This window comes from Elephas maximus, chromosome 13 (genome assembly GCF_024166365.1).
Source record: "Elephas maximus indicus isolate mEleMax1 chromosome 13, mEleMax1 primary haplotype, whole genome shotgun sequence".
In the NCBI taxonomy this organism is placed as follows: domain Eukaryota; kingdom Metazoa; phylum Chordata; class Mammalia; order Proboscidea; family Elephantidae; genus Elephas; species Elephas maximus.
The window spans coordinates 54,556,800-54,580,206 of record NC_064831.1 but is presented as its reverse complement, the minus strand read 5'-3'; the positions used below and the strand labels follow the sequence as shown (position 1 = coordinate 54,580,206).

Sequence of the window (23,407 nt, the reverse complement as noted above, 5' to 3'; positions counted from 1 at the left end):
TTTTTTTTCTGGATATAGGTATGGTCAGTTTAGAAAAATTCACCTGTTTGCTTCTGTATGTATGTTACAAAACAAAAAGTTTTTTGTAAGAACCTTGTTTATCAGCTTCTGACACTTAAAATCTATAGATGCCTCTTTTTGAAACCATGCTGTGGTCTTTTTCATTGCTTTCCCTCTAGATTGAGAGTTTCTCAGTCATTTCCAGAGACTGAAGTTTCAGAGAAGAGAATTATTCTTAACAGTTCTAGCGCACAGGGGAGTTCCTACATGGAAAAGAACAGGTCTTTGGTAATTACTGAATAAAATTACAAAATAAAGGTTTATGAAATAAGGCTTCAACAACTTCATTATTTCAACACTCTTACCAGAAAACATTTTCCTTTCTTAATGCTTCTACTCTTACCTTACTAAGATTCCATATACTTCTAATCACCATATATGTTAATATACACACACATACACAAAATATACTTTCTACTGAAAAAACAACTATTTTTACTTATAAGGGTAATACCAAAAAATCACTCAAAGTGATGTTCAGTAGATTACAAACTTAAATGTGAGAATCAAAACTTTTAAATATTGGATGAAAATTTACAAGAATATCTTTCTCACTTTGGGGTGGAAAAAATGTCTTAAACCTTAAGTAAGCCACAAAAAACATAAAACATATGCAAAAAAAGATCAACATATTTGACTGCATCAAAATTTAAAAACTCTATGCGTCAAAAGACTACCACTGAAGACAAAGTGCAGATTAGAAGAGATCCACAATATATGCAACAAAGGAGCAATACACAGAATACATAAAGAACCATGAATCAATTTGAAAAAGATCATTAGTTCAGTAGGAAAACAAGCCAAGGATATGAATAAGTAGTTTACAGAAAAGGAAACTCAAACACATAAGCCACCCCCACCCACAAAAAAAAAAAAAAAAACCTCCAAAATGACATCACCTCTTTAGAAATCATGGGATTGCAAACTTAAATAAGATACCATTTCTCATCCTTAAAATGGGCAAAATTTAAAAAGTCCGACAACACTATGTATTGTATTGGCAAAAGAGAAATCTCTGGCACTACTGGTGGAATTATAAAGCTGGTGCGATCACTTTAGAGACTAATTTGGTAGCATTGATAAAGAAAAATGAACAAAGCTTACAACCTGGCAATTCTAGTAACAAGCAAATACACCTCAAAGAAAGTCTCTCAAATGTACACAAAGGAGAGACGTACAAGAATGTTCACTGCAGCGCTTTTTATAATAGAAAATACTATAAAAGCACAAATATGTATTGCTATGCACTGATTTAATTGGTATAAGTGATTATACGGAGAAATTAAATCAATGTAATATTATATAGGACTTAAGAGTAACAAACCAAAATCTATATATCAGCATGCAGAACTCTAAAAAATACCAAGTTCTAAAAAAGGTTTGCAAACTATAACAGTATACCATTTATGTACATTAAAACACACTCACAAAACAGTAATTTTTATTGTTCATGGACACCCTATATATGAAAAAATGGGTTATTGGGATTCATACCAATTCACAATAGCACAGTAGGGCAGAAGGAAGCAGGACTGCGTATGCAGGGTTTCTCAACTTCGTACTTTGGCAGTATTCTTTGTTGTGGGTGTTGTCCTGTGCATTGTAGGATGTTTAGCAACATCCCCAGTCTCTACCTACTAGATGTCAGGAGCACACCCTGATGTAGCAACAACTGAAAACGTCTCTAGACTTTGCCAAGTGTCCCCTGGGAGTATAGGGAACAAAGAGGTTTTTGACTTTATCTGTAAGGTTCTATTTACTTAAAAAAAAAAAAAAAAGCTTGAAGCAAATACGAAAAAAGTGTATCACCACCATTCTGGGTGTTTGTTACACTACTTGTTATTCTTTTTTTTTCACCTAAAAAAAAAAGCTATTTATGTTCACTGTAAAAAAAAAAAAAAAGAAGAAGAAGAAGAATAAAGGAAATGCAAGCATAAAGATGAAAACTAAAACCCTGATTATCGTATCACGTAAAGAAAGAACACCCTTGACATTTTCCTTATGGCCTTTTCCACGTATGTATACGGTTCTATGGATGGAAATCCGTGGTGTACATGCATGTGGAAGGAGTCTCTGGACGGCGCAAATGGTTTAGTGCTCAACTACCAGCTGAAAGTGCGCAACCTATTAGCAGAGGTGCCTTGGAAGGCAGCCCTGGTGATTTGCTTCCAAAAGGCCACAGCCTTGAAAATCCTATGGAGCAGTTCTACTCTGCACACATGGGGCTGTCATGAGTCAGAATCAACGGTAACAACAAATATGTGTGTATAAATATATGATTGTGTGTGTGTGTGTGTGTACGTATACATATATACATACTACCAGCCTTTTAGTTAGCAGCCAAACCTTTAACCACTGCATCACCAGGGCCCCATATACATATATATACATCTTTGATTCATGTTTTTTTCCACTTAATATTCTATGTTATATATTTTCCCAAGTTATATATTTTAAAGAACAATTTTATTAGCTGTATGCTATTCCACCAAATGAGGGAACAAAAATTTATTTAAATCTTTTTCGTACTGCTGAACAATCAGGTTAGTTCAATATTCAATATTATTAATAAAGACTATTTTTTATGAAGAATGTAAGTTTTTTCTGTATATTTCTGACTATTTCCTTAAGTTAAATTTCTAGAAGTAATATTAATAGTCAAAACTATATGAACATTTCCTCAGTTTTTGATGTTGACGAACTACCCCACAGGAAGCTTGAGCCACTTTATGTTGCCACCAGCAGAGTGTAAGAGATGCCTGTTTTAATACCTCACCATCACTGAGTATTTTCTTTTTAAAATCTTTGACAATTTGATAGGCAATATTTTAATGATTTAATGCATGTTTACTTGCTTACTGGTATGGTGACCAACCATTCTGTTTGTCTGGGGCTGCAGGGGTTCCCAGGCGGTAAGATTTTCAGTGCTAATGTTGGGAAAGTCATGGGCAAACCAGGACAAGTTGGTCATACTAACTATTAGTGAGATTAAACATCTTTGTTTAGCGGTCATTTGTGCTTTTGCTTTTACTTGCAATGGTTTTTGCTCATCTTTTTCCTATTGATAAAAAGCTTTTATTTATTTATCTTTAACTTAACATTATTGTAGAAACACTTTTCCATATTTTCAGCATGGTCACTGCACTCAGAATTTTTTGGTTACTACACTTCCGCTTTAGCTTAATTAACTAGTCCCTTCTTTTGGGAAATTTAGCCTGTCAAATCGCCATGATTACAAATATTTCTGGTTCACTCCACATGACTGTTATAAGAATCAAAAGACAGAATGTGAAAAAGTTCTAAAAGCTGAATTAAGATGATGATGGTAGTGGTGGACACTAGCTCAACAAGAGCTAGAACTGTGCTTTTTTTTTTTTTAGTATAAGCACACAACGAATGTTGAAAATGAAGTGCTCGTGCCCTGCCTTAAATATGTTCCATCATATATAATATACAGACACAGATGCATCTCAGTCTCATCTCTAAGCAAACATTACTGATATACTCATGCTGCCAAAAAAAGTCTACTATACAGAAAGCGGCATGTCATAGTTATCATTTTCTATCACGCATTTGTTGAAAAGCTGCCATTCAAGACCAATGTGTACACTTTGCTCTCTGAAATGCATTAGTCACTTGATCTTCTTCTCCATATGGCCAGAAACAGCTTCATTCTATAAGCACTCACCTTGGCCAAATCAAAAGGTGTTTTGACCTCTATGGCTGTGTCAGGCTCAGCAAATGCAGGGACTTCCTGTCTGTTTCTCCCTTTCCGTCTACTTCTCTTTATCTGGTCTCCTGATCTTTGCCCATCTAAAATTTCTTTAAATGAGAAAATATATATATATATTATATATATACACACACACACACAGACTGATGATAACAGAATTCATTGTTAAACTTCTAATAGCTAAAAAAAGAAGACAATTCTCAATATTTTGAGCCAATATATCAAGCCAGGCAGATTTTTAAATTAATTACCTTTCTCTCTCAAACCAGAATTAAATTTAAGCCATCATTTTCAAGATTGTATTCAATTATAACGAACAACAACAAAAATACTACTGATTAGGATTAAGAAATTGAATTAAAATCTGATATTATAGATTGTACAATAATCTACAGCTAAATATGAGTTAGATTCTTTAGTTTGATGCTCATCTTTTATACTGCTTAACTAAATGGTTAACCTCTAAATGCTATTCATACCATAATTAATCAACATTTTACTTTTGTCCAGGTACAAATATACCTGAAAATATAAAACTTTCAAATTATTCTGAAGCCACATTTTGTGTCTGGAAACAGATATTCTTCTGATATTTTCTAAGTTGAAAAATTTGAACTAGAACAATATTCATTACAGATTATATAAAACTGAACTATAAAAAGGACACATTTGATTCTGCTTACACTAACTGTGAGGAAATGTAGGCTGACAGAAAGTACCAGATCCTATAAACCTAGTGTTGAAATAAAGAACATTTCATCCTTTACTTACCATCTTTTTTGAAGCATTGTTGCAAAGGATCAGAAATCGACTCCTGATCATTATTTTGCCATTTGATTATGAGCTCTTCGATGAATTGTCCTTTTTCCCCCTCATCTCCCTGGAGGAGGTCAGCAACATATTCTCGGATTTCTTCAGCACTCTCAATTGACAAAACATACCTCAGGAGGAAAAGATGTAAGCTGTTGAAACACAGCTAGCTTCCAATATGTTTTTCAATAATCACCAAGGTAGTAAGAACCATTAACTCACGAATCCATCAGAGTGTTTACATTGAGTCAACTGCTATGCTAGATGCTGGGATGGAAATCTGATTAGGGCCCTGACCTCCAGTAGCACATAATGTAACCTTCACACATATTCAACCACTTACTATTTATCTATATTTCTAGAATCACATCAGTGCTGTGAAGCTAGACTAGCGGGGCTGTCCCTAACACAGAAATAGCTCCTATAATTATACTTCTGCAATCATTACAGTTTCCTGTAAACAATAAGAATTACTTAATTGCTATATTGCAAAATCTAAAATCTTCCTACTTTTTGCTAACGACATGAACATATACTACAATCTAACCAGTTGCTGTTTCTATATTCAAGAATAGCATTATGTCAGAATACATAGATTTTAAGGAGATGTTATAGAAGATTCCTTAAAGTGAAATGAAAGTATAAACCAGTACAACTTTTCTAGAAATCAGCCAATATATTTCAAGTTCCTTAAAAATGATCCAAAAATTCTATTTCTAGGACCCTATTTGAAACAACACAGAAAAAACTTATGCGAAGAAGTTAACTGCATCATTATTTGAATGAGTAAAAACTAAAAACTATTTAAAATGTCTCTTGATAGGGGAAGGTGTAAATAAGTTCAGGTTTTTAGATTTTACATATGTAATATTATAACACCACTAAAAGTCAAATTTTTTAATAATTGTTACTGACTTGTGAAAATGTTCCCATTATAATGTTAAACAGTAGGATAGCTGTACAGCATATGGTCCCAAATGTATATATACATATACTTATGTACAGAAAAAGACTATTAGGCTATACAGTAAAATGAATGTCACTGAATGGTATGGTAGGCTGAAAGACAGTCTTTGTGTTTTTTTTTTTTTCTACAATGAACATGTTTTGAAAATGTATTACATTATAATACACTTAGAAAAAAATACACGAAGAACATGTGAAGATTGTTGAAATGGCAAATGTTTTGTCATCTATATTTACAATTTTAAAAATTATTTTAAAAAGACGATGAGAACATACTAATGGAAACGGTGGTCATCTATGGGTTGAGGCATTATAGTAATTTTAGTTTCTTCCTTTATCCTTTTCTGATTCTTTTTGTTTTCTATAGTGAATGTCTTAACAGTAGATACAAATTACTTATAAATTAAGATATCAGACCTTGCAAGCATTGTAAGACCTGAAGAAATTCTAATTTAGACACACTGGTACAGGAAGCAAGAAAAATTATTATTAACGTTATATCCTTTTCCTAATGTGGTAGATTTGCAGAGTTATGATACACAGGTGAACAAATCTGTGCCTTTAGGCTAGGGCTTCAAACTGGTTCGTTTGGGTTTGAACTCCTGCTGAGAATCTGCATTTCCATCCAGGATACAGGGAATCAGAATCTACGGCTTAACAAGATCTCCAGGTGATTCTCATGTATAGAAAGTTCTGAGAACCACTGCTCTACTAGTGGCTCTCAGAATTGGTCCCTAACCAGTAGTATTAGCATTGCCTGGGAACTTGTTAGAAATGAAAATTCTCAGCAGGGGCTTGAATCTGAACCAACCAGTTCAAAGCCCTGCTTTGGACCTCATAAAGAGTGTATTCAAACCTACCATAAATTGAAAAAAAAAAAAGACAATGGCTTTTCAGAACTTTTACATTTTAGTCAACTTGATCCCCAAGTTTACCCAGACACTGTGGTGCAAACAGTTAGCATGCTCAACTGCTAATCAAAAGGCTGGAGGTTGAAGTCCACCTAGAGGCACCTTGGAAGAAAGGCCTGGCAATCTAATTTTGAAAAATCAGTCATTGAAAACTCTGTGGAACACAGTTCTACTCCGACACCCATGGGGTCATCATGAGTCAGAATAGACTCTATAGCAACTGGTTTACTGGTATCAAAGGCTCACAGAGCTGCAAGGAACCTCAAGGGATTATTTAACCTTGGAGTTTTCAAACCATAGGGAAGAACTTAAAAGAATTCCAAAAACATTTGATTAAACTTCATTGTAAATATTTAACAAAGTATAATAAAGAACAGCATTCATCCAAATGTGTTATATACCAAATGTTATAAAAATGGAGACAATCAAAACAGATTTTTGCAGACTGTGTAATAACGTTTATCTTGCTAACTCTGTGTACAGAGGTTCATGTTTTACAAATGTGTCACTGATTAGGAAGGTAGTAGCTCTATGCTGTCTTTTTTTTTTTTTTAATTCAGGTCTATTCAAGGCTGCTCATATGAAATTGTTCTAGTACAAATTTACCACACACCTAGGTCATTTGTGATTAAATGTCATGCAAGCCCAGCAAATTTCCATAGTAAATGCTTTCATCTTGGCAATAACAGCCTCTTGTACAAGAACTAGTAAACATCTAACAAGTAGTTCGATAGTTACTATATCATAGGTAGTTTCAGTACTGAAGTTTTGGGCATTTCTTGTCTAACTTATACGTATGATTTAAAAAAAATGCAAGCAGGTGTTTAGCATAGTGATTCAACTTGAAAACCTATTTTTCTTCAAATTTCAAGAGTGTGGATAAGTTTAGCTGAAGAGATCTGGGGCTGCAAGATGAGCTGTAGAATAACCATGAAAATTAGAATTTTCTTGACACTGAAACCAAACAAAATACAATTGGATTCTGAGACTGAGAAGACTGCATCTATCATTCATATCCCATTTCCAATTGTTGATGCATCAAAAATCGCCTCAATGTTTTTTTTGTTTTTAACTGAGTGACTATTGTGGTAAATTTGAATTTACTTACATCTGTATTAATAAAAACAACTTTTTTTGTGTATTTTATATATCACAAATTCTCGTGATTTCATTTGGTAGCATTCCACTGCTTTAAAATAAAAGTTTAAAAACTACTTATTCAATTTAATCTTGCCCTCAAATAAGGGGAAAAGCCAAACCATACAATTTGGCTTTTTTTTTGGTAGGCCTTTCCAGTATTTTTTTGAGTCCTTTAAATAGGCTCTCTTAACTTTCTCTTTACCAACAAATTTTCTCCCAAACTCACCGAACTTCCTACAAAAGCCTTAGAATTGCAATTTTGGTTCCAGGGTCACTGAATTACTTTCGCTTCCTTAATTACATCCCATCTTTGTAGACGTTCCCACTCCGACTACCCATCCTTGAGTCCTCAGGTGAAAAGCCATCCCTTCCAGGAAACCTTCCGAGTTCTCAAATCTCAAGGAGGGGCCTTGATTTCCAGCTCCCGCAACACCCCCACGTCCCCCACCTTAGCACTCATCCGGGAAGCAGAACCTAACTGTACTGATCGTCTCTGTGGCCCTAGCATCTGCCAACAACAGATAAGTTAAACAAATCGACTGAAAGCAGGTGTTAGATCGTGTTCTCTATCTCCATTTCATAAGAATCAAAGTCTTAAAGATAAGCTTTGCTAGTTATTCATTTTATAGATGACGAATCTAAGGTACAGAGAGGGAAATTAAGTTACCCAAGGTTCCAAAGCAGGTATATTACAACAGAAAATAGAACCTGGGACTCCTGAGTCAGCAGCTGTCTGCGCCATACCACGCCCCCCCCCCATTTAAATTCCTATTTGACACAGTTCAGACGGGACAAACTAAAACGTCCAGAGGAAGTGTTCTGGAAAGACCATTTGGTTATCCCTTTTCTCCAGAGAATTTCTAAGGACACTGGCTCCCGGGGCACTCTTACAGGTCTAATTGCCAGGGTTTTGGCATTTTCCTAGGAAAAAGGGTCCTACTGGCAGATTGTGGAGCCTGACAACCTATTCCAGAAGCTAAACTGTAAAGCCGAAAGCCAAAATTCGGCGCCTAGAAACCGACAACGGAGCCTTTATCACATTTTCCACTCATCAACTTTTCAGTCCTCCCCGTTTCCCCGTTTGCTCTGCCAGTGCACATTCCAAAGCTCCTTCCCGCCTCAGGCCCGAACCGGTCTCACTGCATGATCTCCTCGCTGACATCCAGGTCGAAAGTTTCCCGCAACTGTTGGGTGCACCAGTGAACCAGCTGCTCCCGGGACGCCGCCCCAGCCACCGCCATCTTTCCTAGCCGGAACCAGCTGGGCTGCCAAAGCCCCGCGTCCTGCGCCCCACTAGTCCCCTGCGCAACACCGACCTCGCTCGCGCGGGTTCCGCCCGTCGACACCGCCCGGAGTTGTAGCGTCGCCGCCACACGGATCTTGCCACCTGGGCCCCCTATTTCTACTTTTTTTGTTTACACTTGTCTGCGAGCTCGATCCGCTCGTGATTCTTCCACGTTGTCAGATATAGGACTCAAGGAAGACCATGGGGAATTCTGCAGAGAAGAAAGAGCAAATGTCTATAGAAACTACAGTTCGGGGGAAAAATACCCGAGGACCTGGTTTTATGTGAGACATTTAAAGTAGCACTTGGCAAAAGTAAGCGCTATTAAGTATTTGCTGTGGTTGCTGTGGTCGTTGTTAATAACCCCTGTAGTCTAGTACTAGGTTCACACTGCTAAAACCTCTTCCTGTTTAAATTTTTGAGCCAGATCTTTTCCAGGAGGGCCAAGACAATTCAGCAAGCTCAAGGGGGAAAAAACTTTTTAATAAAACAGATGAGGTGGTTTGATTCTGAAGACCTTCCACATTGAGTCCTCTGTGGTGACTTTTAAGACGTTTACGGTGACCAGATTTAAGAGTCTTCTGGGACAACGTGATGGGAAAAATTTAGCCAGACTTTTCCGTAGAGCATAATGTCTTCTGATTCACTGAATTAGTAAATTTCATTGTCTGGCTTTGCTTTACATTCATAGGTTAAAAATCCTTCAGCCCCATTAGCTGTTTACATAAAGTAATTACGGTAAATTGAATGCTGTTTCCTCTTTTTATGCTAACGTTTTCGTTGGCATAAATAATCAAGATCATATAAGTATATTGATTTAAATTCAATGTAGATTGTTTTGTTGTGAATAAATCTTTTAAATGTATGATTTTATAACATTTTTTAAAGGAAATACTCTGAATGTTAATAATGGGTGCAAGTTTCTGCTTTTTCATAAAAATCTGCTACATATAATACGAATTAATGTATCCAGATTGTTTATTTAGAGCTGTATGTGTTCAACCCCCATAACTAAACTGTTAACTTCTTGAAGATCGAGACTATGCCTTAAGTCTTTGTATTCCAACGTTTAGCACACGATGTATGTTATAATGAAATGACTAGGTCCGTAAGAATAACGTAAACATTGTTAATAATTGTGATCTGTAGTTATAATACCATATACAATCATTATCACATTTCAGCCTGAACAATGCAGGCATGCCCATTTAACATGACTTAAAATATCCTTTGATATAAAACTAGGCAGAAATTTTATCCATAAATACTACAACTATTCTTTAATGCGCCAGGCCTTCAAAATTTTCAGGTTCACACCACACAGCGCCCTGTATTTTATTACTGTAAAGGAGAAGCACTTTTGGAAAGCAAATATTTAAATTATAAGTTTTTACTAGGCATCACTGCTTTTTTCCTAACTTCTTTCCTCTAACTTGCATCCTTCACTGTCACCAGCTGTATTAAAAACAGAAAGCTACAAGCAAAAACAAACAACACAGCTATAATAAGATGTAGACTCCCCTTGTGTGCAAAGATATATTTGCAATTCTTTCTAGCAATTTACTCGGCAAGTGGACTAGGAGAAAAAGCTAGTAGATTCTCTCTGAAGTGCCAGTCTTCGCTAAGATCTGGGATGTGAGTTTGAGTTAAGTAATTCAGACCAATGTACAAAACCAAACCAAACCCATTGCCTTCCAATCGATTCTGACTCCTAGCGACCCTATATGACAGAGCTAGAACTGGCCCATAGGGTTTCCAAGGAGCGGTTGGTAGATTCCAACTGCCGACCTTTTGTATAGTACCAAAAACCCACTGCCATCGAGTCGATTACCGACTCATAGCGACCATACAGGACAGAGTAGAACTGCCCCCATAGAGTTTCCAAGGAGCGCCTGGTGGATTCTAATTGCCGACGTTTTTGGTTAACAGCCAGCTCTTAACCACTATGCCACCAGGGTTTCCTTTGGATAGTGGCTGAGCTCTTAATCACTGCTCCGCAACCACTTTAACTGAAAAGAAAATCATGCGCATTGAAGAAGAACCCCTGTGCTTAGAGATGGGAGGCGTGAAGACCAAGAACAAAAGAACACCCTGAGGCTTGTTGATTTTCCTGGTAGGAATTTGGCTGTAATCTTAGACTCCAGGGTTTAGAGGAAACGACAGGTAATTTTCAAAGCTTTTACTACTATTGTAATGTTAATTTAACCCGTTGCCTAGATCCTTTGCTTTTGTAACATAAGGTAATTGTTGATTCCAGCTAAAGTACCGAGTACCCTATGTTATGGGAGAGAATCAATGCCCTACGTAAACTTTCAGGGTTGCCTTTCAAGTGAGCGTTTAACAGAATACATCCCAAGGCACTGGGATGGGTGTTACAAATGGACGGTATTCAGAAAGTGAAAATCGCTCCCCAGGGGTGTTGTAATTGGAAAACAGCCACCGGGACAGAAAATAGCTAGTTACCAGCTCCTTTTCTAGAGTTGTGTTGTTCACTGTGTGTCAGGGGTGTAGGTCTATACCGTTAGTATATTTGGCCAGATTTTAAAGAGCTCTGAGACCATACCGGAAACCCTGGTTGCATAGTGGTTAAATGCTACGGCTCCTAATCAAAAGGTCGGCAGTTTGAGTCCACCAGGCGCTCCTCGGGGCAGTTCTACCCTGTCCTATAGGGTCGCTATGAGTCAGAATTGACTCGACGGCGATGGGCTTGGTTTTGAAGGAGACCATACCGGTCTGGAAAACGTTTTATTCATTTTATGTATGTATGTATATATACATAAAAAATTTTATGTATATATAATTCGCCTAGTTTTTCTTTTAAGTCTGTCATCATCCTAAACACATAGAAGAGGCCTGTAAATAAATTGTATTAGCTTTCTTTTCTCCCACTCCATAGAACTGTTTTAGTATGAATGCTGTAGAGGCAGAATGCTGTAGAAAAAAAGCTACCTTTATTTTGATTTGCATCAAAAAACTCGCTTAATTTCAGGTTTCGCTTCCAGAGTCAATCATTACGCATCGAACCCTGTAGTAACTTTGGGAGAAATGTTGGAATTCGCTGTCTTTGTCTGCTAGGTTTTCTTTTCTTATCTGTCCGCTTCACGACTCTAACATCCACACTTGGGGCACCCTGGAAAGCGTCCCGGTACCGCCCATCGCGGGCGGCGGCCAATCACAAGCCTCTAGGAGTTGGTGGACTTAGCGGCGCGGCGCGGAGTCCTGGGCCGTCGCCGAGGGACACTCGCGATTGGTCCGGGGAGTACGGCGTGGAGCCAATGGGGGCGGCGGCTCGGGAGAGCCGGTGGAGAGCGCGGGAAGGCGCGGGATATAAACGGTGGCGGGAGATTCGTTTTCGGGTCCTTGTCCCGAGAAACGTCCTCGGCTGGGGAGCCAGTTGGCTACTTTCATCTCTTCCGGTTTCAACATGGTGCGGACTAAAGCAGACAGGGTCCCGGGCACCTACCGAAAAGGTGAGGCAGCCGACGCGGTCGCGAGGGCTGAGGGACCCCGAGCAGCCTGGCCTCGGGCGGGAGGCCGGGCTCCCCCGGGCTCCACTCCTCCGGCCGGGCCGAGGGGGCGCTGCTGGGAGCGGGTACCCGGCTGCCCCCTTTCCAAGCCTTGGGCTGGGCTGTCCGAACCCGTCCTCTTCTTGACGCCCTCCTTTGCCTCTCTCCGCAGTGGTGGCTTCTCGAGCCCCCAGGAAGGTGCTTGGCTCCTCCACCTCTGCCACTAACACCGCGTCGCCCTCGTCGCGGAAAGGTAAAACGCGCCCTGCAAGCTCCTGGATTAAGAGGAACCCTCCCAAAAGGGAATCACGCCTGGCGCCACGGTCCTTCTGACCCGCAAGTCCCCCGACCCAGCTTGGAATTTATTTGCCGTGAGATCCTCACGCCTGAATGTCTTCCTTGCCCTTTGATACAGTGAGGGGGCCTTGGCCTTTTGGCGGGCTGGGGTAGAGGTTGGGGTCTAATGGAAGAGAATTTCAAGACTTGGGGTTAGGGATGGACACAGTTGGACTTCAAATGTTTTTTCTTTTTTGGTTTAGCGTTTTTTATTTTTCTTAATATCCACAGATGGTTTTTTCTTGTAAGGGACTATTTAAACTGCCCCCCCCCCCACTAGATTAAAATTAGCACCATGACTGACAGTGCTGATCACATAGTCTTCTAGTGTAACCGTTTTTCTGTTGTTTCCTCACTTTTTTCTCCTTTTCTTCCTTCCTCTCTTTTTCCCTTCCTCCTCTTTTTTCAAGTATTGCGTCTATATATTTTCCAAGTTTGCAGCTTCTGATCTGCCTTGGGGAGAGTAGGAGGGGAAACCAGGCAAGGGAAATAGCTTCACACTGTTCCTTCTGCTTGTGCAGAGGAGGAGAAAATACTGTGCCATCTGGTACTTCATTCCTTTCAGGAGGAAGTTGAGCGGCAGGTAGATTAATTCCCTGGTCTAGTTAAGAGCATAAAGGGCTATGTTAGAACCAGGGCTTTGAACCGTTTTGAACCGTTCTTTCCAGTTCGAGCACCCGCTCATAATTTGCGTTTCTGCCCCGGATATAATGAATCAAAATCTACATTAATGTATTTGATTCAGTATATCTGGGGTGGAAATACAAATTCTGAGCAGGCAGCCGAACCGGAAAGAACCAGTTCGAAGCCCTGGATAGCACTTCATGGATTATTAACTCAAACTTCACCTTATTTTAAACATTTCAATAGAAAATATTTACTTTTTCAGTCTTTTCAGATAAAAGGGAACAGTAGTCAAAATTTTTGAAAGATTAACTAACTGAGAATATATTATACTCTGTGTGGCACAAATGGTTAAGTGCTCAACTACTAGCCCAAAGGTTGAACCCATCCAGAATTCACCTTGGAAGACAGACCAGGGGATCTGCTTCCGAAAGGTCACAACCTTGAAAACCCTATGCAGCAGTTCTACTCTGCACATATGATTTGGCATGTGTCAGAATGGACCCAAGGGTAACTAACAATAATGACAAACCACTTGACTAAATTCCATTAGGGCCACATTCCATCCTCTGGCTCACTGTTCAATCACTAGAACCAAATGAATAGGCCCTTAAAGAATATGCATTGGGCAGCTTATGTATCAGGCACCCTTCTAGGCATTTTACACATCTCTATTTTTAATTCCAATAAATAATTGTATGAAATTGACAATCTCATTTTAAAGATGAGGAAATTTCAGCCTAGGTTACATAACTTGGTAAAGGCCATGCAACTAAATCGGCAGAGCTGGGTTTGAACCCTGTACTGGACTAGCTGTTGCTGCTATATACTTTGTAGTGGCAAAAGCATTTCCACGAGTTTCCTTCAGGAAAACTATGAACCAAAGGATCGCTATTTTTTTAAAGGCCATTTGTACCATTTTGAAAAACTATATAACCTCATACAGTCTACGTGGAAGCAACTTTTGTAAGCTTTCTGTAACAGCTAGAGTTTGAGACAAATGTGTTTAAAGCAATAGATACATGTATCAATAATTTATTCCTACTGATCTTCTGTTCATTATTTTTACAAAGGACAGGGATTTCCCCTCAATTTTTCCACTTTATCACTCTTAAAAGATAATCAGGAATTGGATTTACTTTTTGAGCTGGAAGGAAAGGAGCCCAGGTGCTTTGAAAAGTAGAACCAATTTTTGTGGAAACTTTCACATTGCTGTGTACTTGTTTTGCCTCTTCTATGTGCTTTAACTAAATAACCTTATTAAGTAAAAATTTGACAGTCCATATTACGCAGTACCACCTATACATTAGGAAAAAGTCTGTCAAACTTTAGTATGAGAGTATTTGAACAGATGCTTATGGAGAAAACATGAAAAATATTTTCCAGTTGTAAAAATTTTCAGTACTATTTTTATAGACTGAAGGATCGCTATCAAACTGAGCTTCAGTGACTGAATACAGCTTTATCATGTTACATTTCCTAATTTTAAGATGTATGTAATACCATTTCACAATGCCCTTGAGAATTTGGTGTTAAAGAAAGGAATTAAATTCCCCCTTAAGGAATGGCAGTTGTGTTCTTATTTAGTTACATTTGTTTATGTTTTACAGCTGAAAATAAGTATGCAGGAGGGAATCCAGTTTGTGTTCGCCCAACTCCCAAGTGGCAAAAAGGAATTGGCGAATTCTTCAGTCTGTCCTCTAAAGATTCAGAAAAAGAGAATCGGATTCCTGAAGAAGCAGGAAGTAGTGGCTTAGGAAAAGCAAAGAGAAAGTAAGTTTTTATTTTCTGAAATATTAATAGTTACATTCTGGAAAATAAAGGACAAATGGAATACTGAGTAACTTTGAAGTTTCTCTTCAAGCTGATGATACAAACCAAAGGTTTTTAAAACTTGTATTAAATCTTTTATTATAAGTCACGTCCCAAATTTCAAACATCAGTGAAAGCTATTTTAACCCATTCCATTCACTCAAAGGGGAACAGTTCCCATTCAAATGATAAGTGCTACATTATTAACCATGAACCGCTTGTCTTTATTCTTTAATTTTCACTATCTACGTTCTATAGTTTTTGTTTTTTTTTTAAAGCTATTGTCACTGAGAGTCCTGGTGGTGCAGAGGTTAAGAGTTTGGGTGCTAACCAAAAGGTCAGCAGTTTGAATCCACCAGCCACTCCTTAGAAACCCTATGGGGCAGTTCTTTGTCCTATAGGGTTGCTATGAGTCGGAATCAACTCAATGGCAACGGGTTTGGTTTTTTGTATTTTCACTTTGGTTTATTCTACCTTGAATTCCATCAACCCCACCTTTCCTAGTTCAGCTTCCACAATATATAACCAACATAGAAATGTTGGAAAATACAGAAATCCCTTCACCTAGAAACAACCAAGACTGACACCAAGGCATATTTTCTTTTCAACGTCTCTGTAACACTTAAGAACAAAACAAGGTGAGGATAAATCTATACACACAGAGTTCAGTGGGCAACCTTCTTAAGAAACTAATCAAATCATTTTTTTTCTTTTTTTTAAGTTTTAAGACAGGTAAATGTTCATAACACGTGTTAAGCAAAAATTCTGGATACAGAAGTACGACCTTTTGTGTTAAAAATGTGTATGTACTATGTAAAAACATAACAAATATCAATAGTGGTTATCTCTGGGTAAAAATCTCATACTCACCAGTTGTCAACAACAAACATGCATCACTTTTAAGAATCTAGGGGAAAAAAAAAGCCACTTGGAAAAAAGACAATGGAAACCTGTTTTTTATAATTAGATTTGTAAGTAATGGTGTTCAGACTCTCTAAACAACTTTTAAATGTTTTGTTTCAAAAATAAAGTGCTTGGCCAGGGTTGGGGAGAAGGGGGTTGGCAGGCATGGTGAGCAGGCAGCACCAAGTCAGGGCCATGATGATGCCCTTGTTATACGAGGCCCTGCTGGTAGGCAACACTTGCACTTTTCCTGTGCCCCGCCAGGACCCAGCGATCCTCCAACGCACAGAGTAGCTAGCTGACAAGCTGTGCAATGACCACGCAGACATGGGCAAGAGGATGGTGGCTGGGCTTGGGCTGGGGTTGCTGCTTCTGGCGCTGCTCCTACCCAGGCAGGTTTACTCACAGACTGCTGCAGGCAGAGCAGGAGGTGCTGTGGCTGCCACCACCAAGGGAAGCACTAGTACTCTGCAGGCTACAGCCAGCATCCTTGTGGTCTCCCTCTCCCTTCTCCATCTCTACTGCTAAGAGACACAGGCCCAGCAACATCTACAATTCTCCCACTTATCTTCTAAAATCCAGTCCAAATAGCATCTAGAAATCCACTGTGGCAAGGAAAAAACAGATCTTCATCAAATCTACTAACTCAACACCTTATTTTATTGATACAGAACATGTTGAGAATCCCAAAATTGACAGGTATGAAGACTATCTGAAGGATTTGACTAACTGAAGAATGCCAATATTATAGTTGCTGAAGTTTCAGGTATGCGACTGAAGAGAGAGGGAGACAACATGGAAAGTTAACTAAAGATACGATTTCATTAAATGTAACTTAAGGAATATGAACATTTTAGATTTCACCTTAATCTAGACAAAAAAGGGTGGGCTGTGGAATGGAGATTCAGTTTTCTCTTTGGTTCATGAAAACTATTAATATAAAAAGCTTTCACGATTCTATTTGTGTGTACATTGGAAGGAAACCGCAGATGTTTCAGTAAATCTTTGATGGATTGTTTAAGCAGTGCTAATTTAATGCTGACATTCTCTAGATAAAGTTTTACATTGCTAAGCTTTCATTGTTGTCTTGGGAATTTAACTTTGGGGCCTTGGATTTGACATTGCATTTGACTTGGTATGTAGTATTTGACATGTGCTAGGGCAATGATGGATTGGACTCTACTCCAAATCCAGCTATCACGAGTAATGCTTGCATTTCCGTTTATAAAGTCAAATGGCAGGAATTTCCCATCATGCATTCCCACGCAACAAGAATGCCAGATTCATTTAGCTTGATTCCAAAAATTAGAAGTGTACCAACTTCAACTAACCTTAAAATGCTTTTTATTTCTGAGTATTTTGAATAATTTTTGCAATTTAAAATGTGATCTGTTTTGAAGGCATATCTGACAAATTTTGAAGAGGCCAACAAGAACGAGCCAAAAATAATGTAAATCATGTAATTCAGAAGAGAAGACTGAAATCTCGCCTGCTTTAAATTCACTAACACTCTTTCTGTAAACACTGTTTGTTTAACTTTATGGATCAGAATTGCCACATCTGGAATACTTTCTATATCAGTCAATATTTTTTAATAGTTAGAACCTGGTTCTAAGTCTAATGACTTGATTCTGGAAAGTAAATCCTTTACAACTGCTTTGATGTACAGACACTTTTGTAGAAATACTGTCATGAAATCTTTGGTTCACATGGTCACACACTGATGTTTAGATGTTCCAGTATCCAATATGGCCATAGGAGTCTTATAATAACCAAAGCCAATATTTGCCATCTTGAGGAACCTACAGGGGAACAAACAAATCTGTAGATCTCAACCTATGGAATATGAATGAATACCCCCTTTTGCTTCATGTCTGAACATGGTGCATCTGTTTTGGATTGTACATTGTGTAATTTCTCACGTTACGGAATTGATTAGCATTGAACACAAACTAAAAATAAATGGCTGAAAGAGCAATTAAAGTATTTGGCATAAATGAAATTATGTTTATGCATATAAAATTTTAGAAGTTAGTCAATACTGTTCATAAGGTCATTAGTAAAGGGTTTCTGAGTTCCCACTATCCACCTTGTAAGATATTTGAAAAGAATGTTCAGCTCTGTAGCAGTAATAATCTTAGGCCTTTTTGCTACATCACTATTATGATTTGTGGTTTCAGTAAAGATACTGATTTTTAACCAAACGGGATGCATTTTTAGATAGAGCTATTTTAATAGACTTGCTTTTATGGCCCTATTAGTCTTTTATAGTTTCCTCTCATTGTCTGGGGCAACATTCTTCCTTGTTCTTTCTTTCCCATTCTGTGAATAAGCTAATAGCTTTAATAAGCTAATATTAGCTCTAGACTATATTTCAATCCTCTGAATTATTTGTGACTTCCATTAAGGAAATAAAAATTTTTGTCAATACAGTCAAATATGACTATAACACTGATCATTCTAGGAATCAAACTTATATCACAGGCTTTCCCTCATATGGAGAGAGATTTTCTAAAGAACTTTAATCCATGGTATAATAAAATCTGTGACATAATAATACTCTTCTAAAACTAGGTAACAGAGTTTTACATTATTCATTTAGGTGCTTTGTTTAGACTTGTCTTTGTTTAGGAAAATTGTAATTACCTCTTTATTGAAATAGCGAATGAGTTTATTGAAGGACTTCTACTCTAAATTCCTTAATTCATATTCTGAAATATGCTTACTCCTGTGGCCTTATTTTTCTCCCAAACACAGGGTAAACTTTCATCAGTTGTATAGGGATAATCAGAATAGAGAAAGAGTATCCACCTTAATGAACTATGATGCCTAAAATAAATCAGGCCTTTTGAAAAAGGAAGTTTTGGTAATGAAAGTGTTCATTTGCTAATTTAATTTATTTTCCAGGAAAATGCAATGAAGAGCTCTCTATAATCTAATAGTAGGTAAATCAGTGATAATCTTATACGAAGTCTGAATACCTGCATTTTCACTTCCTTCTTTGACTACCTAGCTCTATGACCACTCAGGCTCACTAGATCTAATTTGATAACTAAGGATATTAGAGTAGTGCTCACAGAACTTCTCCAACTCTAAAAAAGGAAGCTGATTTACGATTATGTTTTAATTGAATTTTTCTCTAGAAAAAGCATAATGAGTGCAAAATGGCTTTGGGAAATGTAAATTATTTCTAATCTATGACTACGATATGCCAATTTAAACTATTTTTGGATTTTTAAATTAGGTAATACATTCATATTGTTCAGAAGGGTATATAGTCAAATATGACAACTTGTCCATATATTTTCTCTGCTCAAGTGGATTGGTTAATTTTTTTTGTTTTTTATTATCACAGAGTTCTTGCTGAAAGATTATACTGTTTATCAGTACACTTAGCAACATGTTGAAAGGTACTACAGAAATAAAGATTCCCTTTTTAATAAAAATGGCCACATATCCTAAAGGAGAAACATTGATTCTGCTAATTAACAGGCAAAATAAATTGTTAAAAATTTTTTTGCACTAATACTTGAAATTTGTAGGTTTGTCAATTAATGGAGTTTAATTTTCTCCCATTTCGAGTCACTTGACCAGACTCACTGCACTGCTAGAAGTTCCTGTTTATGCAGATGTGTAACGGTTTTTGTTTTATTGTTTAAACAGTTGATACTTGGGTGTCTATTGAAGTTCTCTGTTCTTTCCACAGAACACGTCCTTTGCAACCTGATCACACAGATGACGAAAATGAATAGAACTTAATTCACCTTTGACTAATGTCTCCTGTTTACTTTGGTATTCTAGGATGTAAATTTGCATAAATATATTTGTTCTGATTAGGTGTGTTGAATAGGCATTTGTTTGAAAGATTAGGCTTAAATTTATTTAAAAGCAAGTAGTTATGACATTGGAGAGGTTGTAAGAATAATATACAGCTACTTAGCTTTGTATTCAACATAATGCAGTATGTGGTTTCCTCTTTTTACCTGTTATTAAGCTTCTTGATTTTGCTAAAAACAAATCATTGCATAGTGTTCTGATTACAAATCTGTATTTGAGACTTGCTTAGATCTTTGTATTGCTGCCATTTTTATTGGCATTTGATTATTGGAATAGTGCCATATTTTTGTTCCTTTTATTTGCTTAAAAAAGCAGAGTTAGATTTTTGCACATTAAAAAAATTCAGTATTAATTAAACTGAATCTATAGCCATTTTCAGAAAGGGGTCAAAGATGCAATGTTGAAAAAAATTTGGATGAGTACCTTCTGTTTAGAATAATTTAAGGGTATTTTGGTCCTGAGCGTTTAAACGGTTGATAATCAAAGCTGCCAACAAAAAAAGGTAAAATACTAGCATAGAATTAGGAACGTTCTACAGAGCACATGGAGAGCAATTTTCCTAGAATATGCATTTGGATTAATAGCATAAAATATTACCCTTTTGGCCTGAATTTTTGAAATTGGAAATAAACCAATAAAACATGAAAGACAAATTATGCCATAAACCCAGAGGTATGTCTGAAGTCCTCACAGCTACCATTATATTTTTCAAGATAACGAGGGGTATAATTGAAGAGGTGCTTATAATATTACTTGGTAACTGATATTCTTGCTTCTTCTTCAGACTTTTTGTTCACTGATATCCTGTTGTAAAAATTAACCTTGTTTTAACGGGCATTTTTTTTTTCCTGAAATTTGTTTGCAATACTTATTTTCATAACACACTATCCATTTTTATTCCTTCCAAATACAAATCTGCATTGGTCTGACTTTATCAATTTCCAAACCAAGTTCTGATGATTGTAGATTTCTTTTTTGGTTTGTTTTTTAGAGATGTATACCAAACACAATGTCACAGAATTGGGAGGAGAGAGTTTTTATCCTAAGTACTTCCATGATGGTTAGGTTTCTTATTAAGGAGTAGCTCCAGTCAAGTCTACTAACGTCAAGTTTTGATGGGTCTGTCTGAAACCTGATTTGCTATTTTTCAGTTGTGGAGACAAAGACTTTAAGATAACGTGCCCAATGAGGTCTAACTTTGATATATAATTGTTTCTAGAAAATCTGACTCTTAAATAATTTACAGGCCTTTCAAGTATGCAATATTTGATGATGTCTCACTTTTACTAGGCAGGCGTCCTATGTAATATGTTTCCTTTTCAAAGCTTTTTAAAAATGTATAATGGCAACTTAGCTTCTTCTAAATGTAAGGAAAGAACAGTACAGACCCCTGGTTCCACTGAAACTGGATTAAAGAATGAAAGTTTATCCATTAAAACGACAATTAAGCCAAGTTTGTAATTTTGTAACCTTCACAAAGTTGATCTGGCTTCCCTCTCTGAATAGATTATTGAAATTATTAATGCTATTGTTAAATTCCTAACCAAACTATGATTAAAACTACTTCTCCAGAATTGTTGAATGCTACAATATTGTGAGGATCATATGTATTTTGTTTATGCAGTTTCACAATAGAAGAGCAGATAGAAAAAAGTACTCAAAGAGTTATTTAAAAGATAACAAATGCTTACCACTTTTTTATTGTTAAGTAGAAAATAAAGTCAAAATTAACTGAACCTTTCCCATATATACCCTTTACAAATCTCATTATACTTAGAAATTTTCAGGCTAACTCACTGTTGACAAAAAGTTGAAGGTTCATCTCTAGGCCTGGGTCTAACCAACATTGTTATAAATGGTTCCCTTACCTTTGAATATCACATAGAGGAGGTAGGGAAGATCCTCACTGAATCAAAACTGGGAGAAATTATCTTATTCAACCCATGCCAGTTACAGCTATTTATTAGGTGGCCTGTTGTATTATTTGGCAACTCTAATTGTGAAAAATGTTATAAGTTAAAATTTTATATATTTTCTAACTCCCTTCCTCCTATTCTTGTTTCTCTCCTTGAAATAGCATAGAAAAAAATTGTTCCTTCTATTTGATAACCTTCAAACATTTAAAGATAGCTCTTACATCTTTATCCTTTTCTTCCTAAGGCTAAACATCGTGTTGTTTGTGTCACATGGCTTTCAGCCTCTATGGTATCCTAAATGAGTCTCTCTGAGCCCCTTGTGTAAAGGGGCTATGTCTTTTATGTATAATATTTATGCACGTAAATGTAAATTTGACTAAATTTCTTCATTAACTATTGGACTCTACTTTTGGTGTCTTATGTTTGGAGATGCCAGTGGAACTCTAGGAATATTTAAATATTATTAAGTAACAGAGTGTTGGATTTTCCAAAAGTATAAATTAGATGTGCTAATTTTTCCTTAAATGATTATAAGAAGCATTTTAAAAAATGAAAGAAAAAAAGTAGCTTTCAAGAGATTGGGAAAAATGTATGGAGGTCCCATATTGATCTACAGGATACAGGTACTATACTCACTTATGAAGATTATTTGACATTTAACCTAGATCTGAGAGCACTGTCTTATGTTTCTTATTAAGAATTTGGGTTCCTCTAGTAACAAAAAGGAGCCCTGGTGGCACTGTGGTTAAGAGCTTGGCCTCCTTGTCCTTCTAGTACTACTCACAAAATCCTAAAAGTGTAGTTAAACCCAAATACCTAGTGCTAGGTGAGGGTTGTGCTATCTGTCTTTAGAGGTCTTCAAGCAATGAATATGTTGAAAATGATAAAATTTATATAGGTCACGTGACATTTAGGAGTCAAACCAGTTATTCATACACCTACACAAAAGTGACTGATTTTTTTTTTAAGCTGAAGGAAGAGAGGATCTAAATAAATGCTGCTTAGAAATTATTTTTCTTCAGGCAGTGGGAAAAATTGCTGATGCATAGGAATTTGCATTTCTACATTGATTTAAACCATCATGTTTAACCTTAACTGTTAATTTTACTCAAAATATTTCTATAGAACACATGTATTTACCATAATCATGTTTTAACTTTTTTAGAGACATCTAAGTCCACCATAGTTTTAGATATGTTGTTGCTCATTGAGCTCATAATTTTATTTACTTTTCTAATTTAAAGTTTTTTTATATTTATCCAAGCTCTATTTTGTCATGGTAGCAGGTTTATCACTTGTCACTTTCATTAAAGAACAATTGCTGGATGTGCTCAGATTCCATTTGAATTGTGTGTGTTTGTGTGCATACTCCCACATGTATGCATGTTCACTGCAGGGGTGGAAATGTTTTTGAATTATTAAACACCCCCCTATTGGCACACTGAAGTCTGAAGTGCAAGAGTGAGATCAACTCCAAGGCAACTGTTTTGTTTTTTTTTGTGTGTGTGTGAACCGATTTTTGCCTACAGTGAATCAATTTACTGCTGTCTCATGCGTACAGGAAACCA

The 23,407-nt window shown here is 36.9% G+C and overlaps 2 protein-coding genes across 5 annotated transcripts in view; one reads left to right on the top strand and one right to left on the bottom strand.

The window, feature by feature from the left end:
* The window catches only part of TRIP4 (thyroid hormone receptor interactor 4), a 64,998-nt gene extending 55,784 nt beyond the window's left edge, over positions 1–9,214 (bottom strand). The window contains exons 1-3 of one of the 4 annotated variants that reach the window (XM_049905552.1): positions 8,761–9,214; positions 4,565–4,734; positions 3,749–3,882 (exon numbers count right to left, since the gene is read on the bottom strand). In XM_049905552.1, coding sequence (XP_049761509.1) covers positions 3,749–3,882; positions 4,565–4,734; positions 8,761–8,861 — 405 coding nt within the window. In that variant the 5' untranslated portion in view covers positions 8,862–9,214. The remainder of the gene's footprint in view (positions 1–3,748; positions 3,883–4,564; positions 4,735–8,760) is intronic. The other 3 variants (XM_049905553.1, XM_049905554.1, XM_049905551.1) reach the window with 3 other exon arrangements.
* A 3,022-nt stretch (positions 9,215–12,236) lies between these two features.
* Positions 12,237–22,021, top strand: PCLAF (PCNA clamp associated factor). The gene is made up of 4 exons (XM_049905555.1): positions 12,237–12,375; positions 12,584–12,664; positions 14,982–15,144; positions 19,793–22,021. Exons 1-4 carry the CDS (start codon positions 12,330–12,332, stop codon positions 19,836–19,838), a joined length of 336 nt encoding a protein of 111 aa, XP_049761512.1. The 5' UTR covers positions 12,237–12,329; the 3' UTR covers positions 19,839–22,021.
* The last annotated feature ends 1,386 nt before the right edge of the window (positions 22,022–23,407 follow it).